General features: G+C 50.7%; 2 protein-coding genes across 7 annotated transcripts in view; one reads left to right on the top strand and one right to left on the bottom strand.

Moving 5' to 3' along the window:
* ZXDC (ZXD family zinc finger C) overlaps window positions 1–20,076 on the bottom strand; it is a 97,095-nt gene that overhangs the window by 19,079 nt on the left and 57,940 nt on the right. Inside the window, exon 13 of one of the 2 annotated variants that reach the window (XM_032341317.1) lies at window positions 19,831–19,872. The exons of the other annotated variant lie outside the window; for it this stretch is intronic. Within the exon in view, the coding sequence (XP_032197208.1) occupies window positions 19,868–19,872 (5 nt within the window). The 3' untranslated portion in view covers window positions 19,831–19,867. Of the gene's footprint in view, window positions 1–19,830; window positions 19,873–20,076 lie in introns of those variants that run through there. 2 annotated transcript variants of the gene reach the window in all.
* The window catches only part of CFAP100 (cilia and flagella associated protein 100), a 50,040-nt gene that overhangs the window by 10,850 nt on the left and 19,114 nt on the right, over window positions 1–20,076 (top strand). For 4 of the 5 annotated variants that reach the window (XM_032341619.1, XM_032341664.1, XM_032341786.1 and 1 more), the window contains 11 exons: window positions 2,222–2,296; window positions 8,669–8,769; window positions 10,189–10,381; window positions 12,011–12,078; window positions 12,162–12,325; window positions 12,535–12,615; window positions 13,121–13,302; window positions 13,623–13,655; window positions 13,732–13,858; window positions 19,610–19,658; window positions 19,744–19,895. In XM_032341619.1, coding sequence (XP_032197510.1) covers window positions 2,222–2,296; window positions 8,669–8,769; window positions 10,189–10,381; window positions 12,011–12,078; window positions 12,162–12,325; window positions 12,535–12,615; window positions 13,121–13,302; window positions 13,623–13,655; window positions 13,732–13,858; window positions 19,610–19,658; window positions 19,744–19,895 — 1,225 coding nt within the window. The remainder of the gene's footprint in view (window positions 1–2,221; window positions 2,297–8,668; window positions 8,770–10,188; window positions 10,382–12,010; window positions 12,079–12,161; window positions 12,326–12,534; window positions 12,616–13,120; window positions 13,303–13,622; window positions 13,656–13,731; window positions 13,859–19,609; window positions 19,659–19,743; window positions 19,896–20,076) is intronic. The other variant, XM_032341711.1, reaches the window with a different exon arrangement.

Raw genomic sequence — 20,076 nt, 5'->3', positions numbered from 1 at the left:
AACTGAGATGCAGGGACATCTGGATGGCTCACTTGGTTGGACAACTGCCTTCCACTCAGGTCATGATCCCAGAGTTCCCGGATCGAGTCCCGCATCGGGCTCCCAGCTCCACGGGGAGTCTCCTTCTCCCTCTGACCTTCTCCTCGCTCATGCTCTCTCTCACTGCCTCTCTCTCAAATAAATAAAATCTTAAAAAAAAAAAAAAAACTGAGATGCATTGATCACCCGTCCTACTGACAAAATTCCAGATGTGTGGGACCCGGTCCTGCTCAACTAAGTAACAGGGAGTAACCATTGCAATGGAAATTGCATTAAGACTAGAAACGGCCTCAGGGTCCACCCAGGACCTGGCTAAGGAGCAATGAGACTTGGACATGAGCAGACGTTCTTTTTTTTTTTTTTTTTTTTTTTTTAGCATTTTAAAAATTGGGGTCAACTGTATATACATAACAGAATTTACTCTTTGGGGCATTTGTAAGTGGAACGTTCAGTTATAAGTACATTCTTATTCGTGGGCAATCATCCCCCCATCTGTCTGCAGAACTTTTTCACCTTGTAAAGGTGAAATCCCCATTGAACACTATCCCCATTGAACACTAACTCCCATCCCCTCTTCCGCAGCCCCTGGCACCCACCATCCTTTCTATGTGTAATTTGATGACTCTAGGGACCTCATAGAAGTGGTCCTTTTGTGACTGGCTTCTTCCCTGGGCTCAGTGTCCTCAGGGTTCATCCATATTATAGCATGAAAGCAGATGCATTGTTCAGTGAAGAAGTAAGGGGCATCTAAGAATGTGTGTGCATGGGGCGCCTGGGTAGCTCAGCTGATTGGGAGTCTGCCTTTAGTTTGGGTCATGATCCCAGGGTCCTGGGATCGAGTCCTGCATCAGGCTCCTCGCTTGGCAGGAAGCCTGCTCCTCCCTGCCTGCTGCTGCCACTGCTTGTGCTCTCTCACTCTCTCTCTTTCTCTGACAAATAAATAAAAGCTTAAAAAAAAAAAAAAGAATCTGTATGCATAAAATACCTCTGGTTAGGTGAACAAAGATCCATCTGACTGGATCTTCATAGCGGCATGTCGTATCAGTGTTCATCATAACACATCAAACGACATTGTTAAAAAAAAGTCTGCTATGTCTGCACATCATTTTTTCAATTAAGAAAAAGCTGAATTTTATTAGAGTTTGGGTTTGTTTGTTTGTTTGTTTGTTTGTTTGGGTTTTGGTCTATTTGAATAATAGTGGTATGTTCTGATTTTTATGATATGGTTGGTTAAATGTTGCTACTTGGAAATTGAACCCAAGTCACTAAGACAGAAAATACTCACTGAACAGACTGTGCTCCTGAACTCTCTCCGTTGGCCTCACCACTCCCTACCGCCTCCCCTCTCCTTACCATTATATATATGGCTTGACCTCTCCTTACCATTATAAATATACAGCTTGACATGTAGGCCTTGGGATTTGGGGCCCCATGCCCTTGACATTCCTGCCAGTGCCACAGGACAGCTGTTCCTCCTCATTCTCCCCACATCCCATCACCCAGCTGCTCAGGGTCTGCCTTTCTGTATCACGTCCCCTACCTTGCGAACCCTGTCATCCCCGTTCCTCCTCGAAGCTGGTCCAAAAGGACTGACTCCTTGAGCTCCACACCAGACCACACCCCAGGCTCTCCAGCAGCCCCACCCCTTCTACCAGTGGCTGGCTGCCCTCCCTGGCTGGCATAAACTAGAATCGCCAAGTTACAGATGATTTCTGAGTTGGGGTAGGAGGAAGTATCAGGCCCACTGCCCCCTTCCCTGTGGGTATCTGTGGAAGGGAGGACAACAAGAAAATGGGTGTCTCTGAATCTTCTGTTGCATTTGAGAGAAATTCTGGGAGGCTCACAGCAAAAGTGAGGGCAGTGCCATGAGGCAGAGGGCTTGGGTCTGTGACCTCCTGATAAAATAGTCCTACACTCCTCTTAAGGAGCAAATGGAAGGATGCAAAAGGGAAGGCACAAAATATGTTCTGTGTGCCAGGCATGTGTACACATGGGCCCTTTTCTTGCACAGTTATCACAACTTGCCAGCAAAGTCAGCGTGATTATCTCAGATGTGGAAATGGAAGCTCAGAGAAGCTGAGCACCTTGCCAGGGCCACTTAGCGGGCCAGTAAGGATGCTGGTGCCTGAGCCTCTCCCCAGCCTCACACTGTGTTTACAGCTTTGCTTTTGTGTCTCTCCAGAGAACAGCCTGGAGTCCCCAGACATCAGTTCTTCTTCAATCATTGAAGAAAAAAAGAAGAAGCATGGGAAAAAAGGTAAACGTAGCCCTCAAGCTGGGAGCTGAAGTCTAAGTTGGTGGGAGTCAAACATCTCCCCTCATCAACATAGTCACCCATGCAAGTGGCAAAGGGGAATGCTTCTATTTCTATTAGGAATTGGTTGACTGAGACCTGAAATAACAGTAACATAAACAAAGTAGGATTTGTTTTTCTTCCAGTAATGGGAAATATGGGAGGAAGTCCAGAGCTCCATGAGGGTCTACAAACAGCAGTTCTAAGAAACCAGGTGACCAGTTCCCAAGACTTTCTGCTCCACCAGTTTTTAGCCTTAGGGTTTTCAACTGCAAAGTTATCGTGCATTCACAAAATGGCTGGATGGACATTTGAGATGGACATTTGGGTTGTTTCCAGGTCTTCGATATTACAAATAATACTGCAATGAACATTCTTGAACATGCCACTTAGGGAAAGAATGGATGCTGGATGCTGCAGCTCCAGCCATCACATCTGATTTCAGATAAGGAGAAGGGATAAAGGGAGGAGCAAAACTGCACACCAGTCAACTCAGCCCTCCCTGGAAAAAGAGCATTCCCAAAAGCCCCACCCAGCAATTTCTGCCTACATTCCAATGTCTAGAAATGTGTCATGTGGCCATCAGTATTTGTCAAGGAGGCTGTGAAGTATAACTATTCAATGAGGCACATTCAGTGAGGCTGCCAACTATTAAGAGGAAGTAGGGTAGGCAGCCAGCTGCTCATACTGCTTCCTCCAAGCCCCTGCACTGCCGTTCGTCCCTTTAGCTCCTATGCTGTGCGCGGCCCCCCAGGCTCACTCGCCAGTTTGATGCTTCTGCAGAGGAGTGCAGATGTGAGTATGTTCCCTGAGCCTATCTCTCTCAGGCTGAGCCCCCTCCCGTCAAGCCCCCACCCCACTGCGTCCCCTCTGGCTTTTAATTATGACAATCCAAAACTGCTCAGAAGCAGAGACCAAAATGCAGCGAATGAATATGCCCATCTCCAGACTGGATTTGGCCGTATTTGTTGCATCTGTCCTTTTTAAATTTTTGCCAGAAATTTTTTTTAATTTTTAACTCCAGTATAGTTAACATACAGTGGCTAAGTAATATTCCTGTGTGTGTGTGTGTGTGTGTGTGTGTGTGTGTGTGTGTATGCCTATCACATCTTCCTTCCATTCATCTATCAAGGCACATTTGGGTTGCTTCTAAACTTTGTCAGAATATTTTAAGGTAAAATCCAGGCATGTCATTTCATCCTTATATCCTGCAACATTCATTTTTCAAAAATAGGGATGTTTCCCTGCAAGGCCACAAGGAAGGCTCCCAAATGTCTCAGAAATGTCTTCCTATAGAAGATTCTAATTAGGATTCAGATGAGACCTGATCATCTTCCCTCTCTTTAAGTCTTGCAGAGTCCCTCCGTCCCCCATGTCCTTCCATTTTCTGAGTCTTGACTTATTGAGAAGTGGTGTTAATTATCCTACAGAATGTCCCCCATTCTGTATGTGTCTGTTTGCTTCCTGGTCATTGTCTTTTTTTTGAAACTATTCTGCTCCTCTTATTTCCTTTAATTAGACATAACTCTACATGCTTGGTATTCCACTTTGACCACCAGAATCCTTCCTACCTCCTTTCATAAGAAGTCCATGCTCAGTGGGTTCAGGTGGCGACTGCCTGGCCCTCAGTCAGATTCCCATCAGTCATTCACCCAACAGCTTCTTCTGCCCATGGATACCTAAATTGATCACTACAGTAAGGGTGAGCAGTCTGGGTTTGGTTTGGTTTCTTTGCTAAGGTATAATTCATGTAAGGTGAAATGCACAAATCTTAGGTATACAGTTTGATAAGTTTCAATAAACATATACAACTTTGTAACTTCTACCCCATGGTCTAGAACCTTTCCATCTGCCCAGACATTCCCTTTGCCCAAGAGACAGCACTGTTCTGTTATCACCAGAGAATCACTTTACTCATTCTCGAACCTTGTATAAATGGGGTCACATTCTGTGCTCTTGCGGTCCTGACACTATTCACTCATCTGTGGAATGCCAGTCACAGGACTCCCTTCTTTGTTGTTGCCGTGTACATTTGTCAACAGTGTATTATTCTCTCTGGAGTGGATGGACATTTGGGTTGTTTCCGGGTCTTCGATATTACAAATAATACTGCAATGAACATTCTTGTACATGCCACTTAGGGAAAGAAGCACTCTTTTCTCCTGAGTGTATATGAAGGAGTGGAATTGCTGGTAGTATGTTTAACTTTAGTAGATACCGCTGAGCAGCTTTCCAGAACAACTGTACCAGTTTACAGCCCCACCAACAGGTGTGAGCATTCCAGATGCCCTGCACCTCTATGCTTTTACTATTATCTGGCCCTTTCGGTATGTATTAGCATCTCGTATTCCCTGTGACCAATGAGGGTGATCACCATCATGTTCACTGATGACTCTGTGTTATAAAGTGCCTCCCTGCCTCTGCTCATTTTTCTACTGGGTTGTCCTTTTACTTGAATGATTTATAGAAGCTCTTTACATATTCTGGAAATAAATCATTCACCAGTTCTAAGTATGCAAATACTTTCCCTTGCTTAGTAGATTGCTATTTCCTTTCTTGGTGTTGCCTCTTACTAAACAAACGTTCCTAATTTTCATGGAGTTCACTTTACCAGTCATTTTTGTATGGTTGGTACTTTTTGTGTCCTGTTTCAAAGCTCTTTGCTGACCCCTCCCCTGAGGTCATGAAGATGCTGTATCTTACACAAGTTTCGTGTTCACTTTGCAATCAGACCTATAAATCATCTCTAATCTAATTGTAACCATTTTGTTGGTAGATTCTTCGGATTTTCTCCTCGACACTCACATCATCACCTTGAGATGACATTATTTGCCCTTCCTTTCCAATACTATGCTTTTTATATCTTTTTCTTGCCTAACTGCAGTGTTAATTAGAAGTGCAAAGATGGGTATCCATGCCTTGTGTCTGATCCTGGAAGGGAAATATGCAATATTTCCTCCTGGAACTTTCTTGTAGGTACCTGTATTCATTTCATGTGGCTGTTGCACCACAAACTCGGTGGCTTAAAGCAACACAAATATGTTATCTTACAATTCTGAAGTCAGAAGTCTGGAATGAATCTTACAGAACTCCTTCCAGAAGCTCCAGGGGAGAATCCGCTTCCTTGCAGTTTCCAGCTTAGAGGCTCACATGTCCTTGGCTCCCAGCCCCCCTCTGGCTCCAAGCCAGTAGCACAACCTGCCCAGTTTCTGTGACGTCACTCCAACCTCCGCTTCTGTCATCACACCTACTCCTCCTGCTTCTGGCCCTCCTGCCTCCATCTTAGTAGGACCCTTGTGATTACAACAGGTCCCTCCCTCTGTCTAATCCAGGACCATCTCCCATCTCGAAGTCCTTCATCCCATCTACAAAATCCCCTTTACCATATAAAGGAATCTAGTCACAGGTTTGGGGTTTAGGGCGTGGACATCTCTGGGGGCCATTACTGAGCTCACACGCTTTCCCTTTTCAGATTGGGAAGTTCCTTCCTCTTCCTAGGTTGCTATGACTATGATTTAAAATCAGTTTAGAATTGTATCAAACACCTTCACTGCATCCCTTGAAAAGATCATATCATTTTCTCCCTCATTCTGATAATGGGGTGTATTCTGTGAAACCATATGAAAAAAACCATAATGGGGTGTATTATGTGACACTAAATGTGAAACCAACTTGGCATTTGTGGAATGATCTGCTTCAAATGACTGCCAGTCTGGGTTGTAGGCTCATCTTCCCATTAACATATTTCCACTTGGAAACATTTCCCACCCGGAAACATTTCCCACTTGCCAAACTGCAAAAGCAGCTCCTGTTTTCAGAAGCCAGTCTCCACACTGCTACTACAGGTTGAACAGCTCACCTTTACCTCTCTGTCCCTCTGTTCCTCCTCACCAGGGGTAATGATATTTCCCACCTCAGGGTTGTTACAAACATTCAGTCAGGTGAAGTCTGGCCATGGTTAAGTGCTCCGTGCTGGCTAACTAGCTTAATTAATGACTTCATGGGGCCGTGGGACGTGCAGTCCACACATGCTACTGCCCCACAATCTGGATACGTCAAGACTCTTAACTTTTCCCTGCCTCTCTCACCCGAGCTCAGTCCTCATTATTCTGAATTTAGGACCCCTGCCTGGGGTTGCTGGAGGAGCACAGGGAGTGAGAGAGAGTGGGATGAGAACATGCAGGGGGGCGAGCTGCGGCAGTTCTGTCCAGGTCCCTCGTGCCCCCATTGCTGCACTCAGAGCCGTCACTTCCCTGATACCTTCCTCCCCCGAGGCCAGCCTATTTGGACCATATGCCCCCACTTAACCCCATCCCCATCCCCGCCACGTTCCCTCTTCCAACCCTCCCTGGCAACTCCCCCCAACTGCCCCCCCACCCAGAGTCATCCCTTCTTGTCCAGAGCTGTGTGCATTCTCTGAATGTGTGTTACATCATTTCTGGGGGCTGGGGTTGGCTTGGTAGGGGAGGCAAAGCCATGTGCCCAGTGCACCATTCACACCTGCCTCCCCAGCCTCCCGATTCGGACAGAAAGGCCCTGAAGTCTCTTCCAGAGCCTCTCTAGCAACCGCAAAATCCGTGTGTAAAAGAAAGTCGTGATTAGGTGTGGGACGAGCGTCCATGCTCCAAACCCGCACAAGCCCATCCCACTTCTTTCCCTCCTCTCCACAGGTCCCTGATGTTCCTGGGGCCGGCACTGCCCCTGTGACCTCTCCCTGTCTTGGACCGCCCCCTCCTGCATTCTCCCATCTCCAGAAGCCAGGCTAAGACCTAGCAGAGGCTGCTGCGGGCTTCATCCCCTCAGCGGGGCCTAGGAGCTGGTCATCTTTCTTTACTCCTCTCACTCAGATTTGTAAAGTATTTTGACAGGATTTCATTCTTAGAGAAAATTTGAAAGAATAGTACAAAGATGTTGTGGACTTGGAGCTTTTCTGCCCCCTCCATACGATGGGTGCAGGCGAAGACCCTGGGGGAGCCGTCTAAGTGACTGCTGGGGTCGCACTGGCCAGAGAAGGCCACCTCTCTCGCTTCTGCTCTGGTTCACTTGGATGGCCTGAGCAGGATGGAGTTTGCCAGCTTCTCCACTTTCACTCATTCATAAGTTCGGCTCTCTTGCGGAGGTTTTTTGAGACCCTCAGAGCATAACTTCGAATCCCCTTCACAGTCTCTTCTTGCTGGTGAGGGTGTAAAATGGGACAAACCTCCAGAAAGGCAGGAAATGCTGGAAGCATTGGAAATGCTGAACCTTGGAAATGCTCACAGCCCCTGGCCCCTGTTCCCCCTTCAGAAAGTCAGTTACCAAGAGCCAGCCTGTGGTGGCACACCAGTGCCCGAGGCGGCATGTGGCTGCCACGCTTGGTCCCCCGACATGCCCTGGTGAAGTCCTGCCTTACTGTACCCCTTTGTAATTGCGTACAGAGCTCTCACCGAATTAGTAATTTCCCAGGCATTTGCTGAAGATGAAAGTGTTTTTTTTTTAAAGATGTGAAATTATTAAAAATAGGTGTTAGAAATTACTAGAAGCAATACCCCCAGAATGTCACCCACAGTTTTTTTCAAAGTGGAGGAGTTATTTTGTTCTCATACTCTTTTACTTCTAAGAAGTAAAGTGTTTTGTTTGATTTGGTTTGGTCTTACAAGGAACCCTGTTTCCTCTAAATCAAGGATAAGGGGAGAAAGCATCCATATTTTGAAGCCCTTAGTTTGGTGCCTCTTGGGTTCTGTCCCTGATGAGCTGAGCAGCAGGAATCTCTCCCTTACCCACAGGAGTAGGAGAGCAGCAGAGCTGGGGTCCTTGACAGCCCCCATCTCCCAAATTCCTGCCCTGTCCTCCACCCCCTAGGCCTCAGGTGCTTTGCCTCACTCACCCACAAACTCAGCCTTCCCCTGGGAAGCTCCTGGAGAATCCTGCAGACAGGATATGTTCACCTGGTGTGCCACTGCCACTCTGCAGGCAGGTGCCTCTGTTTCGGAGCTGGCCAACCTCCTGCCAGCTGGCCCCATCAATTCCCGACTCTTGCTTCTCTCCTCTAATGGAATGGGGGTTCCTGAGACTTTAATTGAGAGGAGCCAGACATATGAGACACAGATTGTGCTGGGTTCACCAGGTCTCTTTCAGATGCCCATGTCCAACTAGGTTAAACCAGACAGGTGGGTTTATGGAGTTGGAAGGTCCAGGGTTGGACTTCAGGTACTGCCAGAGCCAAGAGAACATTTGCCACTAGCTTGTGCTTTCAAGTTCCTCATGCTGGACTGGGGGGATGCCAGGACTCCCGAGACACAGGCCACCATTTAGAAGAGCCAGGTCATCTCTCCAATGAAGTATCTCTCTCCCCAGTGTCCACGATTGCTCCTGACCGTTCTGCAAATCCTTTCCATGTGTCTGGAGATGTGGATTTCTTCTTGCTCAGAGAACAGGAGCGGAATAAGTCTCGTGCAGTGAGTATCTAGGACTGACTGCCCTTCTCAGAAGAATGCTTTATTTTGTTTATTTATTTAGAGAGAGCACAAGTCAGGGGGGCAGATGGAGAAGGAGAGAAAGAATCTCCAGCAGACTCCAAGTTGAGCGCAAAGCCTGATGACCCTGAGATCATGACCTGAGCTGAGATCAAGAGTTGGATGCTTAACCCACTGAACTGCTCAGGCGCCCCAGTGGCTCACCATTAAAAAAAAAATCATTTCAGAAGCCTGACTAGCTCTCCAGTGTCTGACCTGTCCCACTGTTCTCACATGGTTTTATCACTACTGTTCCTGGGCCTTGTCCAAGTGGCTTTTAGAGGCTGCTGGGGCCTAGCCTCAACCACGAGGCTTTACATCTGCTTCCCTTGCACCAGAGGTCATCAGCTCCCGAGATTCTCCCTGTCCTGCAAGACCCATCTCAGACCTCAGGGACCCTCACACCTCCCCCAGGAGACCACCACCCTCCCAACTGCTCCAGCCTCGCACAATCCCCCTCTCTGGAATTCTTGGAAGCCAGATACACAGACGAACAAGCACACAGGCACACACACACAGACACGCATGCCCCTCAGCAGTACCTGGGAGTCCTGGAGCCGGCCCCAACCCCCAGCCCCTGCCTTGTCTGTACCCCAGCATAGTCTGTCTTGCCTCCCCATACAAGGCCCCTTGTCCATTCTCACCCTCTGCGGCATGCAAGCAGCCTTGCAGCCAGGCTCGGGGAGGACTCACCTGGGGCATCTCCACTAAGAAGTGGTCAGCATGGGCTCTGTTTTTGGGACACACTCTCAGGGGCATGGGCATGGCCAGTGTTCCAGGCTCCCTTCTGGGCTGATTCTGTCTGCCCCAACTCAGGGCTCAGTATCTGAGATTCCTTGGACAAGTGGCTCCCACTGAGACTCAACCAGTGACCAAAGATACATCAGGAAATGCACATTTTCCAGCCCCATTCCAAACCCCAGGGATCTTGAGTTTCTTTTGGAAGCTCAGATCTAGTTTCCCTGAACCTTGGAGAGTCCGATTTAGCAGATCACAGTAAGTGTGAATTTCAGATGAAAGAGGAATCATCTGTTAGTGAGTATGTCCCTGCACTACTGAATGCCATCTAACTGGGCTAACTGTACTTCCCCTGGGGACCCCACCTTCATCCCGCTCTATGAAAGTGCTCCCTGCCCACTTCCCTCTCAACCCGAGAGCTGTGTTCAAGGCATCCCAGGCACTTCCACAGGCACACACAGCTCCACAGCCTTCCTGTGCAGCGACGGCACATGCAGGACCCCTCTCTCCGACCTTGGTGACCTGGGCAACATGCTGAGGGAAGGAGGCATGTCCTAGGCTTGGTGGGGAGGGGGTAGAAGTAGATGCTGGCACCGCCCAACTCCACCTGGCCCCGCCTGCCAGGAGCGGGAGCAGAAGACGACCCTGCAGGTGCACGAGAAGATGACCTACTCGTCCAAAGTGTCGGCCAAGCACACCAGCCTGCGTCGGGAGCTGCAGCTGGAGGACGAGATGGAGGACCAGGAGACGCGCAGAGAGGCGGAACGGCTACGTGCCTTCCATGACCACACAGCGTGGAAGCTCTGCATGACCAAAGGTGCCCCCTTTTTCTGGAGTCAGGTCTTGCCCTTCATGCGTTTAAAGTGCTTGAAGAGGCAGGGCTGTGGTGCAATGGGGAATGTGGAGGTCTCAGGTCTGATCCTGCCTCCCACTGCCACACAGATCAGTTCAGATGGACTGCAAATTTAAAAGCTTTTGAATCCCAATATTGCCTGCATTTGGAACGTTACCGTGCACATGAATGCAGATTGCACACATATAAAATATAGTACCTGAACTTGATGAGTCCGTGTGGCATGAAATTCCCTGAGTTCAGATCTCAGTTTCGGCATTGAATGACCTCGCCATCCTGGGCGGGCTCTTCAACTCCTTTGCACAGCAGTTTCCTCTCCTGGCCAATGACACTGCAGACCTCGTGGGCTGTATGAGCCAACGTCTTTAGATGCTACATATAATTAGAAGGAACTGTATGTGCGTGCGTCTGTGTGTGTGTGTGTGTGAGAGCTCTTATTAGTTTTATGACCCAGTAGGAAATCTTGAGTGCAGAATATGCATTAATATTCTACCCGCCCAGACAATAAAGTCCTGGAACCCAGCTGGGCTGCAGGTATACTGAACGGGAATATTAATCAAAAAGACACCCAGCCTCCACGCCTGGCCCCATGGCTTATTTTGGGGTGGAGAGCCCTGAGCTCACTCTTGACACTTTTGTGCCCAGCTCTGTGTGAGCAGGAACAGCAGCACTGCAAGGTTTTCATTTCTGTCTCCACCCTCTGTTCCCAAGATCTGGGAAAGGCAAGCTGTGTCTGGATGGGGAAGACTGGACTCAGGAGGTTTAGGCACAAGACTTGTCCTTATCCCAGATTTGACTTGCAGTGGGGAGCTGGGTCTCCTTGAGGGAAAGGGTCTTCCCACAAGGTGGGCCAGGGAGACAGAGGCCAAGCTGGGTCTCTGCCAGGCTTCTAGACTTAAGACTCCCACACCACAGCATCTTCCAGAAAGGAGAGGGTTTAAGAGATAATGCAGAGAGCCACATTGTTCCAAGGCCCTTTCCTCAGTTCCTGGCCTCTCCAAAGTCAGGGCGTTTCTAGGCCCTTCTTTCCAGAAAGACAAGAGAAGGAGGCTCCCATGGCCCTTAACCCCAGCTACATTACCTCTCTCCTTGCCCTCCGGAAGGTGTTCCAGATGCCCACCTTAATTTCCTTCCACCTGGCTGAAACCCTGGCGTGCTAACTTAGCGTCTACTAAAATTGGATCCTGGGGGCTTAGAGTTCCCCCAAAAAAGAGATCGTGGTGCCCCATTATTCTCTCACCACCCCGATGCAGGTCCTGACCTAATAGGACTTTCGTTATTAGATCCCGTTGGATGAAATGTCCATGGGGGTGGGGGGGTCCAGAGTCTTACTCCAGGTGAGAAGAGTACTACAGCAAGAGAGGCTTGAGTCAGACATAGTCAGACCTGGCCCAGTCTCCAGCCATGCAGAGTGCAATTCATAAACAGAGCCTTCTTTCCTTTTCCTAGAGGCAGGGCTCAATCTCCCAGAGTTCCTGTAATAACCTGAGCCTCCTAGCACAGCAGATGCCGGGATTGGCATCCTCGGCCCAGCTCGGGTCTCTCCCGCGCTGCCCACCCCGCCCCCCAGAGGCTTTCCTCCTATCTTTGCAGAAAGGAAGATGGAATCTGATAACATGAACATCTACATTAACCAGAAGCGGCAGATATTCCTCATCCAGGTTGGCCCAGCTACAATGCGCAGGGGGTCCAGGGAGGGGGCTCTCCCAGCCAGGAGCCTGACTCCTGCTCTGGTGGCCCTCAGTACGCCCTGGACATGAAGCGGAAGGAGATCCAGCGGCTGGAGATGCTGGCGGCCAAGGAGGAGGCAGAGCTGGAGCAGGCAGAGAAGTCCCTGGAGAAGGACGCAGCCTTGTTCGACGAGTTTCTCCGGGAGAAGGACCGCAGTTCCGTTCAGGCCCTGAGAGCGTGAGCCCCCTGCGGAGGGGCAGCCCGCGCGCCCCAACCCCGTGCCCCCTGGAACTCTGCACCAGCGCCCAACCTGCCTGCATCTGCCCAGCCGCCCAAGGGGCCCCAGGTGGCTCCTCACCCCACCCCCACTCCCCCAAGGCAGTGTACACGCCCCCTTTAACAGTCTGCGGTTGGCTCCCTGCCCCCACCCCCATCCCCACCCCCAGGGCTGAGAAGGAGACCAAAGCAAAAGTGGAGAAGATCATTGAGATCCGTGAACTGACCACCCAGATCATGAACATCAAAAGGTGAGCTGAAGGAGAGAGCCTGCCCATCCTGGTCTGCTGCCCTTCCCTCCACCCCTCTCCCAAGGCCAAAAGGAGCCTCAGCGCAGCACAGACCTCATGACTTCATCTCCCAGACTTACTAAATAGCTTAGGGACTCATAAGTTAGGGACTCAAAGCCTGACAGATGCAGCTGCCCATTTTACAGATGAGGTGACAGAGGCCAAGAAAAGATTCAGTGACTTTCCCAAAGCCTCACTAGGAGGCAGGGCTCACTTGGCACACAGGGTCGCCCGGGTCCACGGCCACTCCAAAGTCACAGATCACGGTCACCATGGAGGTCTGAGCCCCATTGGTCCCCAGTGGGCAATGTCCTCTCCCCAGCACAGCAGTGATGCCAGGCCTGTCCCCAGGAGAACAAGGAGCACGCCAGGCTTGGCCAGGCGTGGCCAGGCTTCAGGGGCAGTCCCCTCTGGAGGGGTGTCCCAGCAGGCAGAGCCTGACCTCACCACCCTTTCCCGGGTCTAGTGAAATCTCCAAATTTGAAGACACTTTGCAGCATTACAAGATCTACAAGGACTTCCTATACAAGCTGTCGCCCAAGGAGTGGTTGGAAGAAAAGGAGAAGAAGCACCAGGATCTCAAAAAGACCAAGGAGGCCACTGAGCCCCCAAAAGAGAACATTTCATTCTCCACAGGAGGGGACAAAGGTAGCAGAAAAGAGACAGCCAGTCCCTGGGTCCATCTAGGGCATGGAGACCCACAGGCTGGGCCCCTTCCATGCTTCACAAAGCCCCAGCCAGAGGCAGTAAGTGCCCATTGGGGCCTGGTGGCTCAGCCCACACATCCAGTCGAGGAAGATAGGGCCTGCTCTAACTCTGACCCTAGGCAAGTTCCTCCCATGCATATCGTTCTGAAACTGAGGGGAAGAGGGCTGGGAGGATCCTGGGGAGCCCTGTGCCCTCAAGCAGTGTTGCTGAAATTCTGGCTCCAGCCGAAGCCATCTGGAACCCTCCCTTGCTTCCTGTAGGACCAGGGAACAAGGGCAAAACAAGCTCTAGAGGTATGTGACTGCCCCAAGCTGGAAGAGTCCTGCCCTGGGCTGGGGTATGTGGAAACCATTCCTCTGCTTCCTCCAGATGGGCAGGGCCCAAAGAAACCCTCGAAGTCCCTGCCGGTGACACGGCTGAGGCGGCTTCTATCCAGCACTATGAGCCTCCAGTACAGCAGACAGCCCAGCCTGAGCAGTGAGCTGGACCCCAAAGGGTGAGTGGGCCTCAGGTAGGGCAGAGAAGTGGCTGGGGCCTGGTGGGGAATGCTCTGCAGTGGCTCTGAGCCAGGGGTGCCCAGGATGAGCCCAGTCTCTCTGGGAAGGGTGAGACCATGAGGAAGGGCTGTTCCCAACACAGAAGTTGTGTAGTCAGACTTAAGCACCAAAATCAAAATGTTTTCTGAACAGTTTTATTTCTGTCTGGTTCGATCAACTTATGCCTGAGGTGGCCCACTCAGGTGTTAATGGGACAGTCAGATATAAACGGTGCAGGTAGCCAAATTGGGCACAGTGAATGGGAAGACATATGCCCCCTGCCAGCCCTCGGTGGCCAGGGAGTGCTGGCCAAGGAGGTCAGAGTTCCGGAGCCTTTCACGAAAAGCCAGAGTCTGGATTTTTACTAAAATTACCCAGATTTAAGTGTGACACTTACTTTGGACAAACAGAATCCTCAAACACATCCGCGAGTCAATGCAGACCTATCCCTACCCCACTTAAAAACCTCTCTGCCTCTAAGGCCAGAGCCATACCCACCCCACCTACCTCTGCTGCTGGGTCACTCCCAGTTACTCCTCCTCCCTCACTGAAAACTTGTTTAGTTTTAGGAGTTTACTAAGTAATACATTCAGAAAAATCACAACTGTATAGAAAGGTCTAAGCTGAGAAGTCTAAGCCTCCTGCCCCCAGCCCCAGGCCTGGCACACCTCCTTCCAGCCCCCTCCCCACCCAGACTGTTGGGCCAAGAAGCCACAGATGGCACTGCAGCGAGATTTGTTATCTACAGGATATCCTGCCAGCCATTTTTTTTTTAAGATGTATTTATTTGATAGAGCACATGCGCGTGAATGGGGTGGGGAGGGGGACAGAGGGAGAGGGAGAGAGAGAATCCTAAGCAGACTCCCCACTGAGCCTGAGACCACCACCTGAGCAGAAATCACAAGTCTGACACTCAGCCCACGGAGCCACCCAGGCACCCCTCTCCAGACTTTTAATGCTAACAGTACATTGAACCATAAGAAGTTGCTGTTCAGTAGCTCAAATGAATACTGGCATTTCCTCCTGATTCAACGTAAATACAAGCAAAGGTGATTTTCTTACGCCCGTCCTTCCTCTTACTGGAGAGCTGACCCTGTATATCTTGCTGTCTGTCCATAAGCGGCACAGCCAGGGAGCAGCTGGTGGTAGTCCTTCTCAGCTTCCCTCGACTGTCTAGCCCTGGTCTCTTAGCGCTACTAGAGTGATATTCATAGGTGATTATGGGGAGGGATGGCCTCAGATGGCTACCAGGTGCTCGCCTTTACAGGGCCAGGGGCCACTGCCAGGGTCTCACCTGTCCCATGCAATCTGGACCATCCCCTTGGGCCAGCCTGGCAAGATTGGAGAGTCAAGGGGCTCCTGGGTGGCTCAGTGGGTTAAAGCCTCTGCCTTCGGCTCAGGTCATGATTCCAGGGTCCTGGGATCGAGCCCTGCATCGGGCTCTCTGCTCCTCGGGGAGCCTGCTTCCTCCTCTCTCTGCCTGCCTCTCTGCCTAGTTGTGATTTTTCTGTTGTGATTTATTTATTCTCAAATAAATAAAATATTAAAAAAAAAAAAAAAGACTGGAGAGCCAAGGCAGGTGAGTGGCAGGTGGAAACCCAGGGAAGAAGAGCTGCTGCTGCAGCATGAGTCTGAAGGCAGTAGGCTGGCAGAATTCCCTCTTCTTCATGGGAGGTCAGTCTTTGTCACTTCAGGCCTTCAACTGATTGGATGAGGCCCACCCACACCATGAAGGGTCATCTACTTTACTCAAAATCTACTGATTTGTTCATCTCATCTAACAAACATCTTCACAGAAACATCTAGAATAATGTTGAACCTAGGCAAGTTGACACAAAATCCACCGTCTCACGGCACAGGGGTGGGTCTGCTGGTCATGCTTAGTCATTCCAGTGTCTGACAGTTCTCCTAGTCATCCTGGATGCTCTAGCCGAAGGTCCTGCCTCCTCCTGGGATCAGATTCCAACTCCAGGGACTCTTGCCCCTTAGCCTCTCCAGCACCATCTCTGGGACCACCAAGCACCTCTTATACATCCTGGATTTCTTCCTGCAGTGCCTGACCCCACCCCCCCACATATGCCCACCAGTGTTCTCCAGCCATGACCAGTGACCACAAGACAGACCTCCTGCCCCAGTCCCCCTCCCCTTCCCCAGCCAACCCCTGCCTCCCTCTCTGCTACTTGCCCCCTTGCTACTCCAGTCAGCACCCCCCGCCAAGCCCCAGTACCTCCTGGAGGGTACCCACATGACAGGTGAGAAAATGGGGTCACACACAGCCAGGTGTAATTGGTACCCTCAGGCCCAGAGCCTACAGGAGCCAGGAAGCTTCAGCAAACCAGTGATGCGATCAGACTTAGGTCTTTTGTTCTTTTTCTCTCATACTTATGCTATGTCAACAGATCACAAAACGAACAAATCTTAAGTGAACAACTCTTGAGTTCTTACACATATATGTACCCGTGTAATCACACTCAGGTCCAAACAGAATATTCCTGGAGCCCAGAACTCCCTCAGGCCCTCCTCAATCAGACCCCACACCAGTATGTTCACACTATTTTGTCTTTGTTGCCCTGGGACACTCTCCCTGTTTTGAAACTTGGTGCACTGAGAACAGCAGCAGTGTGCTCTCCGGGCCAGTGTCCCTTCACTGAGCATCTGCGCGGTTGTGTGCAGCAGCAGATTGTTCTTGGCTGTTGCCACTTAGTGTCCCACCTCATGAAGAAGCCCCACTCTTTGGGTCCTCTCTCCGACTGGTAGCCTTTTTGCATTGTTCCCAGTTCTTGGCTCTTCACATTAAAACTGCTGCAAACATTCCTGTACTTGTATGTATAAGCACTCTCTTTTGTGTGAGCACTATGTTGGCTGGAAATAAGAGTGGGACTGCTGGGGCACAAGGTGAGTCGACAACCGTTGGCAGCTTCTGCCAAACAGACTCCTGCTGTGGCTGCCACATTTGCCACTCCGGCCGGCACCCCCACGTCCGGCCCCACATCAGGTCAGATCCTGGGATCACGCTATTGTAGGTTCCCATCTGTCTTGGTATTCTGGCAGGGTTGTTATAAATCATGTCCTAATAGATAATGTGACGGTGGGTAAGACCCACACATCATGAGATGATGTCATTGAAAAGGTGGTTTTTACTCTGTTCTCATGAGGAGGGGGCACGCCAGACAGCCTGGCACTACAGGGGGAGGCAACCAGCTGCATCCGGAGGAAGAGGGAGTGCGGGAGGTGTGGGCAGGAGCCCTTCTTGTGGTTTCTGCAGGAAAGGGCAAGTGCGCGGGGTACGTGGATTTAGGATTGGTGAGCTTGATTAATTTCAGGGCTCTGGGGCCAAGGGGTATCCTCAGTTATCTGGCCACCAGGGCAGGGGAATAGTGAGAGCTATGAGAGCTTGGTATTGGTTGGTTTGCCCCTGGAAAGCATATTCAAGGGTGTGTCCTTTACCCTTTCTAGGAATTGGCTAGCCCTGGGAGAGACAGTCTGTCCAGTCAGGAGTCAGCTCAGCCCCAGGGGTGAAAAGATCAGAATATGGAGAATAAAAGACAGGAGTCCTATGGGGGTGGGGGTAGTATCTCATTGCGGTCTTCGTGACACTTTCACGATGACATATATGTTGGCATATATAAGGACATACATATAAGGCATATATATAAGGACACCTCCTTTGTGAGGTGTTTATTCAATTTTTGTACGTATTTATTGGATTATTGGTCTTCCACTTCTGGTTTTCCATTAGTCCTTCGTGTAAAAGTGTAGTATGACTATATTTGCCCAGTCTGTGACTTGTCTTATTAGTCTCTCAGTGTTATTCTTTTGAGTCCAATTAGCCAATCTTTGCTTTTATGGTTGGTGAATGTTGTGTCCTATGTAAGAAATCTTTGCCAATCCCACTGAAATAGTCTCCTGTTTTCTTGGAAGCTTTCTAGTTTATCAGCTTAGGTAAGTGTGGTGGCACAAGGGTTGGAGAGAATGGGTGGCCCAGGAGCTCAGGAGCCTCCCCGCCATTCTGCTGTGCAAGGTCTGTATCTTCTGCTCTTCCCTTAAGTGCACCATTCTCTCTCCTTCCTTCTCTACAATAGCCTGCTAACCCTTCCCCATGGTTCTCTCCCCCACCAGCTCCTGATCTCTGCCCCTGTGAGCATACCCTGCTCCCTTTGATGTTCTCCTCACTCAACCTCCCACATCCCAAACTGATGTTTCTTGGGCTGCAAGGAGACCTGAGTGCTACCAGTTTCTGAGCTCACTTTCCTCTTTATGCATCATGGTTGTGCCTTGTGGAGAAGAGTAGCCACCATTGGTGGGCCAGGCATAAGCCTCAAGTTAACTTGGATCCCTGCAACCCTGGCCAGTGGGAACTGTCATTTCCAGTTCCTTATTGAACAGAGGCTCTAAGAGGTTAGCTATGCATGCTTCCCCTGCCTGCATTGCCCTCAGCTCAGGAGCCTCACCCTCAAGGCCCCATGCTGGGGCAATCCCTCAGAAGAGAGGTCTAGGATCACACTACCTGGGTCCCTCCATCTTTTAGCCATGTGACCAGGGCCACTGAGTACAGTTGGGCAGGTTGTGGGCTGCACAAGGCATTCAGTAGAGAGGGCAAGTAGGGGCTAAAGTCCAGCCCACCCCACAGACAATGCCCATCTGTAGGGCAGACTCTCAGGCACCTTATGGGTCAGCAGTGCCCTGCAGGTGACCTTGGGCAGGTAGCCAGTTCTCTAAGCTGCATGTTCTTCATTTGCCAAATAGACATCAAGTGTTCAGTATGAGCCACAGGTCTGGTGAGTGCTTTGGCTGTTACTGTGACCCTTCCTCTGGGAAGTCCTCCAGGGTTCCTCCTCTGGGATCCCACAGAGTCCTGCACTTACCACCTTTCCCTGTCACGTAGGTCAGAGACTGGAGTCAGGCAGGCCTCTGCTTGGGTTCTTATGGGTGGGACCCAGATGCCTCTGGCTATGAGCCTGCCCCACCTGCTTCTCAGCCCCCAGAACTGGCACATCCAGGGCAAGGGCCAAGCTGAAGGAGGCCAGGAGGGGTGATGAAAGCAGGTTTGGAAGTCGGTTGAGGTTAGGTCCCCTCCAGCAGGGCCTCCTAGGTCCCCACGCTGAGTGCTCAAAGCTCATAGTTTTCCCCCACAACCCTGAGGGCCAACCCCGGATAGTCCTTGCCCCTCTGGGGTTCTCAGGGTCAGGCAGAAGTGGCTTCGAGTATCACAGGATAGCTCTGAGTAGGACCATCAAGGAAAGTGCCAAGGGAAAATCTAGATAGGGGAGGTGGGCAGAAAAGGCCCTGAAGGTTGTTCTTAGAAAAAGAATGATAAATGGGGCGAGGCAACTCTAGCACTGGGAGCTGTGTGTGCAAAGGTCCTGAGGTAGGGTCAGCAACCAGAGAAACAGAAAGAGAGCTGGTAGGAACAGGGGCTGAGTAACTTAAGGGGTAGCAGAGGGAGGTGAGGGGGCAGTAGGAGTTCTATAGGCTCCAGGAAGGAGGCTGAGTTCTATTCTAACTGAAATGACATGAACTAATTGAATTTTGAAACCCTCCCCTAACTACTGTGTGACATGTATGGGGCCAAGAGGGAAACTAGTGCCCTCTCCAGGTCAGCTGGTGGGAGGAGAAGGGGAGGCTTCCCCATTGGGGGTAAAGTAAGACCACCACCAGACCTCTGCCCCCCAGGCTGGAGAGCAGTGCCCTGACCTCACATCTCTCTGCAGGTCAAGCTCTATCTCCACCATGTATGAGGATCCAGACAGCGACGGGGAGGTCAGTGGCCCCGCTCTGGGTGGGGCTGCAGAAGCTAGTCCCTCTGTGCTGCCCAGCCAGCCTGCACACGTGGCTCTGGTTGCAGGAGCTGGAGCTGTACTTCACAGATCCCCAGCAGCTCCTGGACATCTTCATGAAGCTGGAAGAGCAAAACCTCTCGCTCATCCAGAACACACAGGAGATGGAAGAGGCCCTGGATGATCTGAACGTCACCCTGAAAAACACACAGATCCGCATGTAGGTCTCCTGCTGGGGCTGACTGGGTGGGAGGAGGAGAGCTTTCTGTCACTGGCTGTCATCCTGGGACCCCCACAGCCACTGGGAGCTGAGCTGTGCAGCCACCCATCCGCCCATCCAGGGCTCTTGCCCTGCGCTAGCTTCCACTTTCTGGAAAGCTCCACTGGAAGCCTGACTCTAG

Source organism: Mustela erminea, chromosome 1 (genome assembly GCF_009829155.1).
Source record: "Mustela erminea isolate mMusErm1 chromosome 1, mMusErm1.Pri, whole genome shotgun sequence".
Taxonomy (NCBI): domain Eukaryota; kingdom Metazoa; phylum Chordata; class Mammalia; order Carnivora; family Mustelidae; genus Mustela; species Mustela erminea.
The sequence above is the reverse complement of the archived record's forward strand: the minus strand, read 5'-3'. Positions and strand labels throughout refer to the sequence as shown.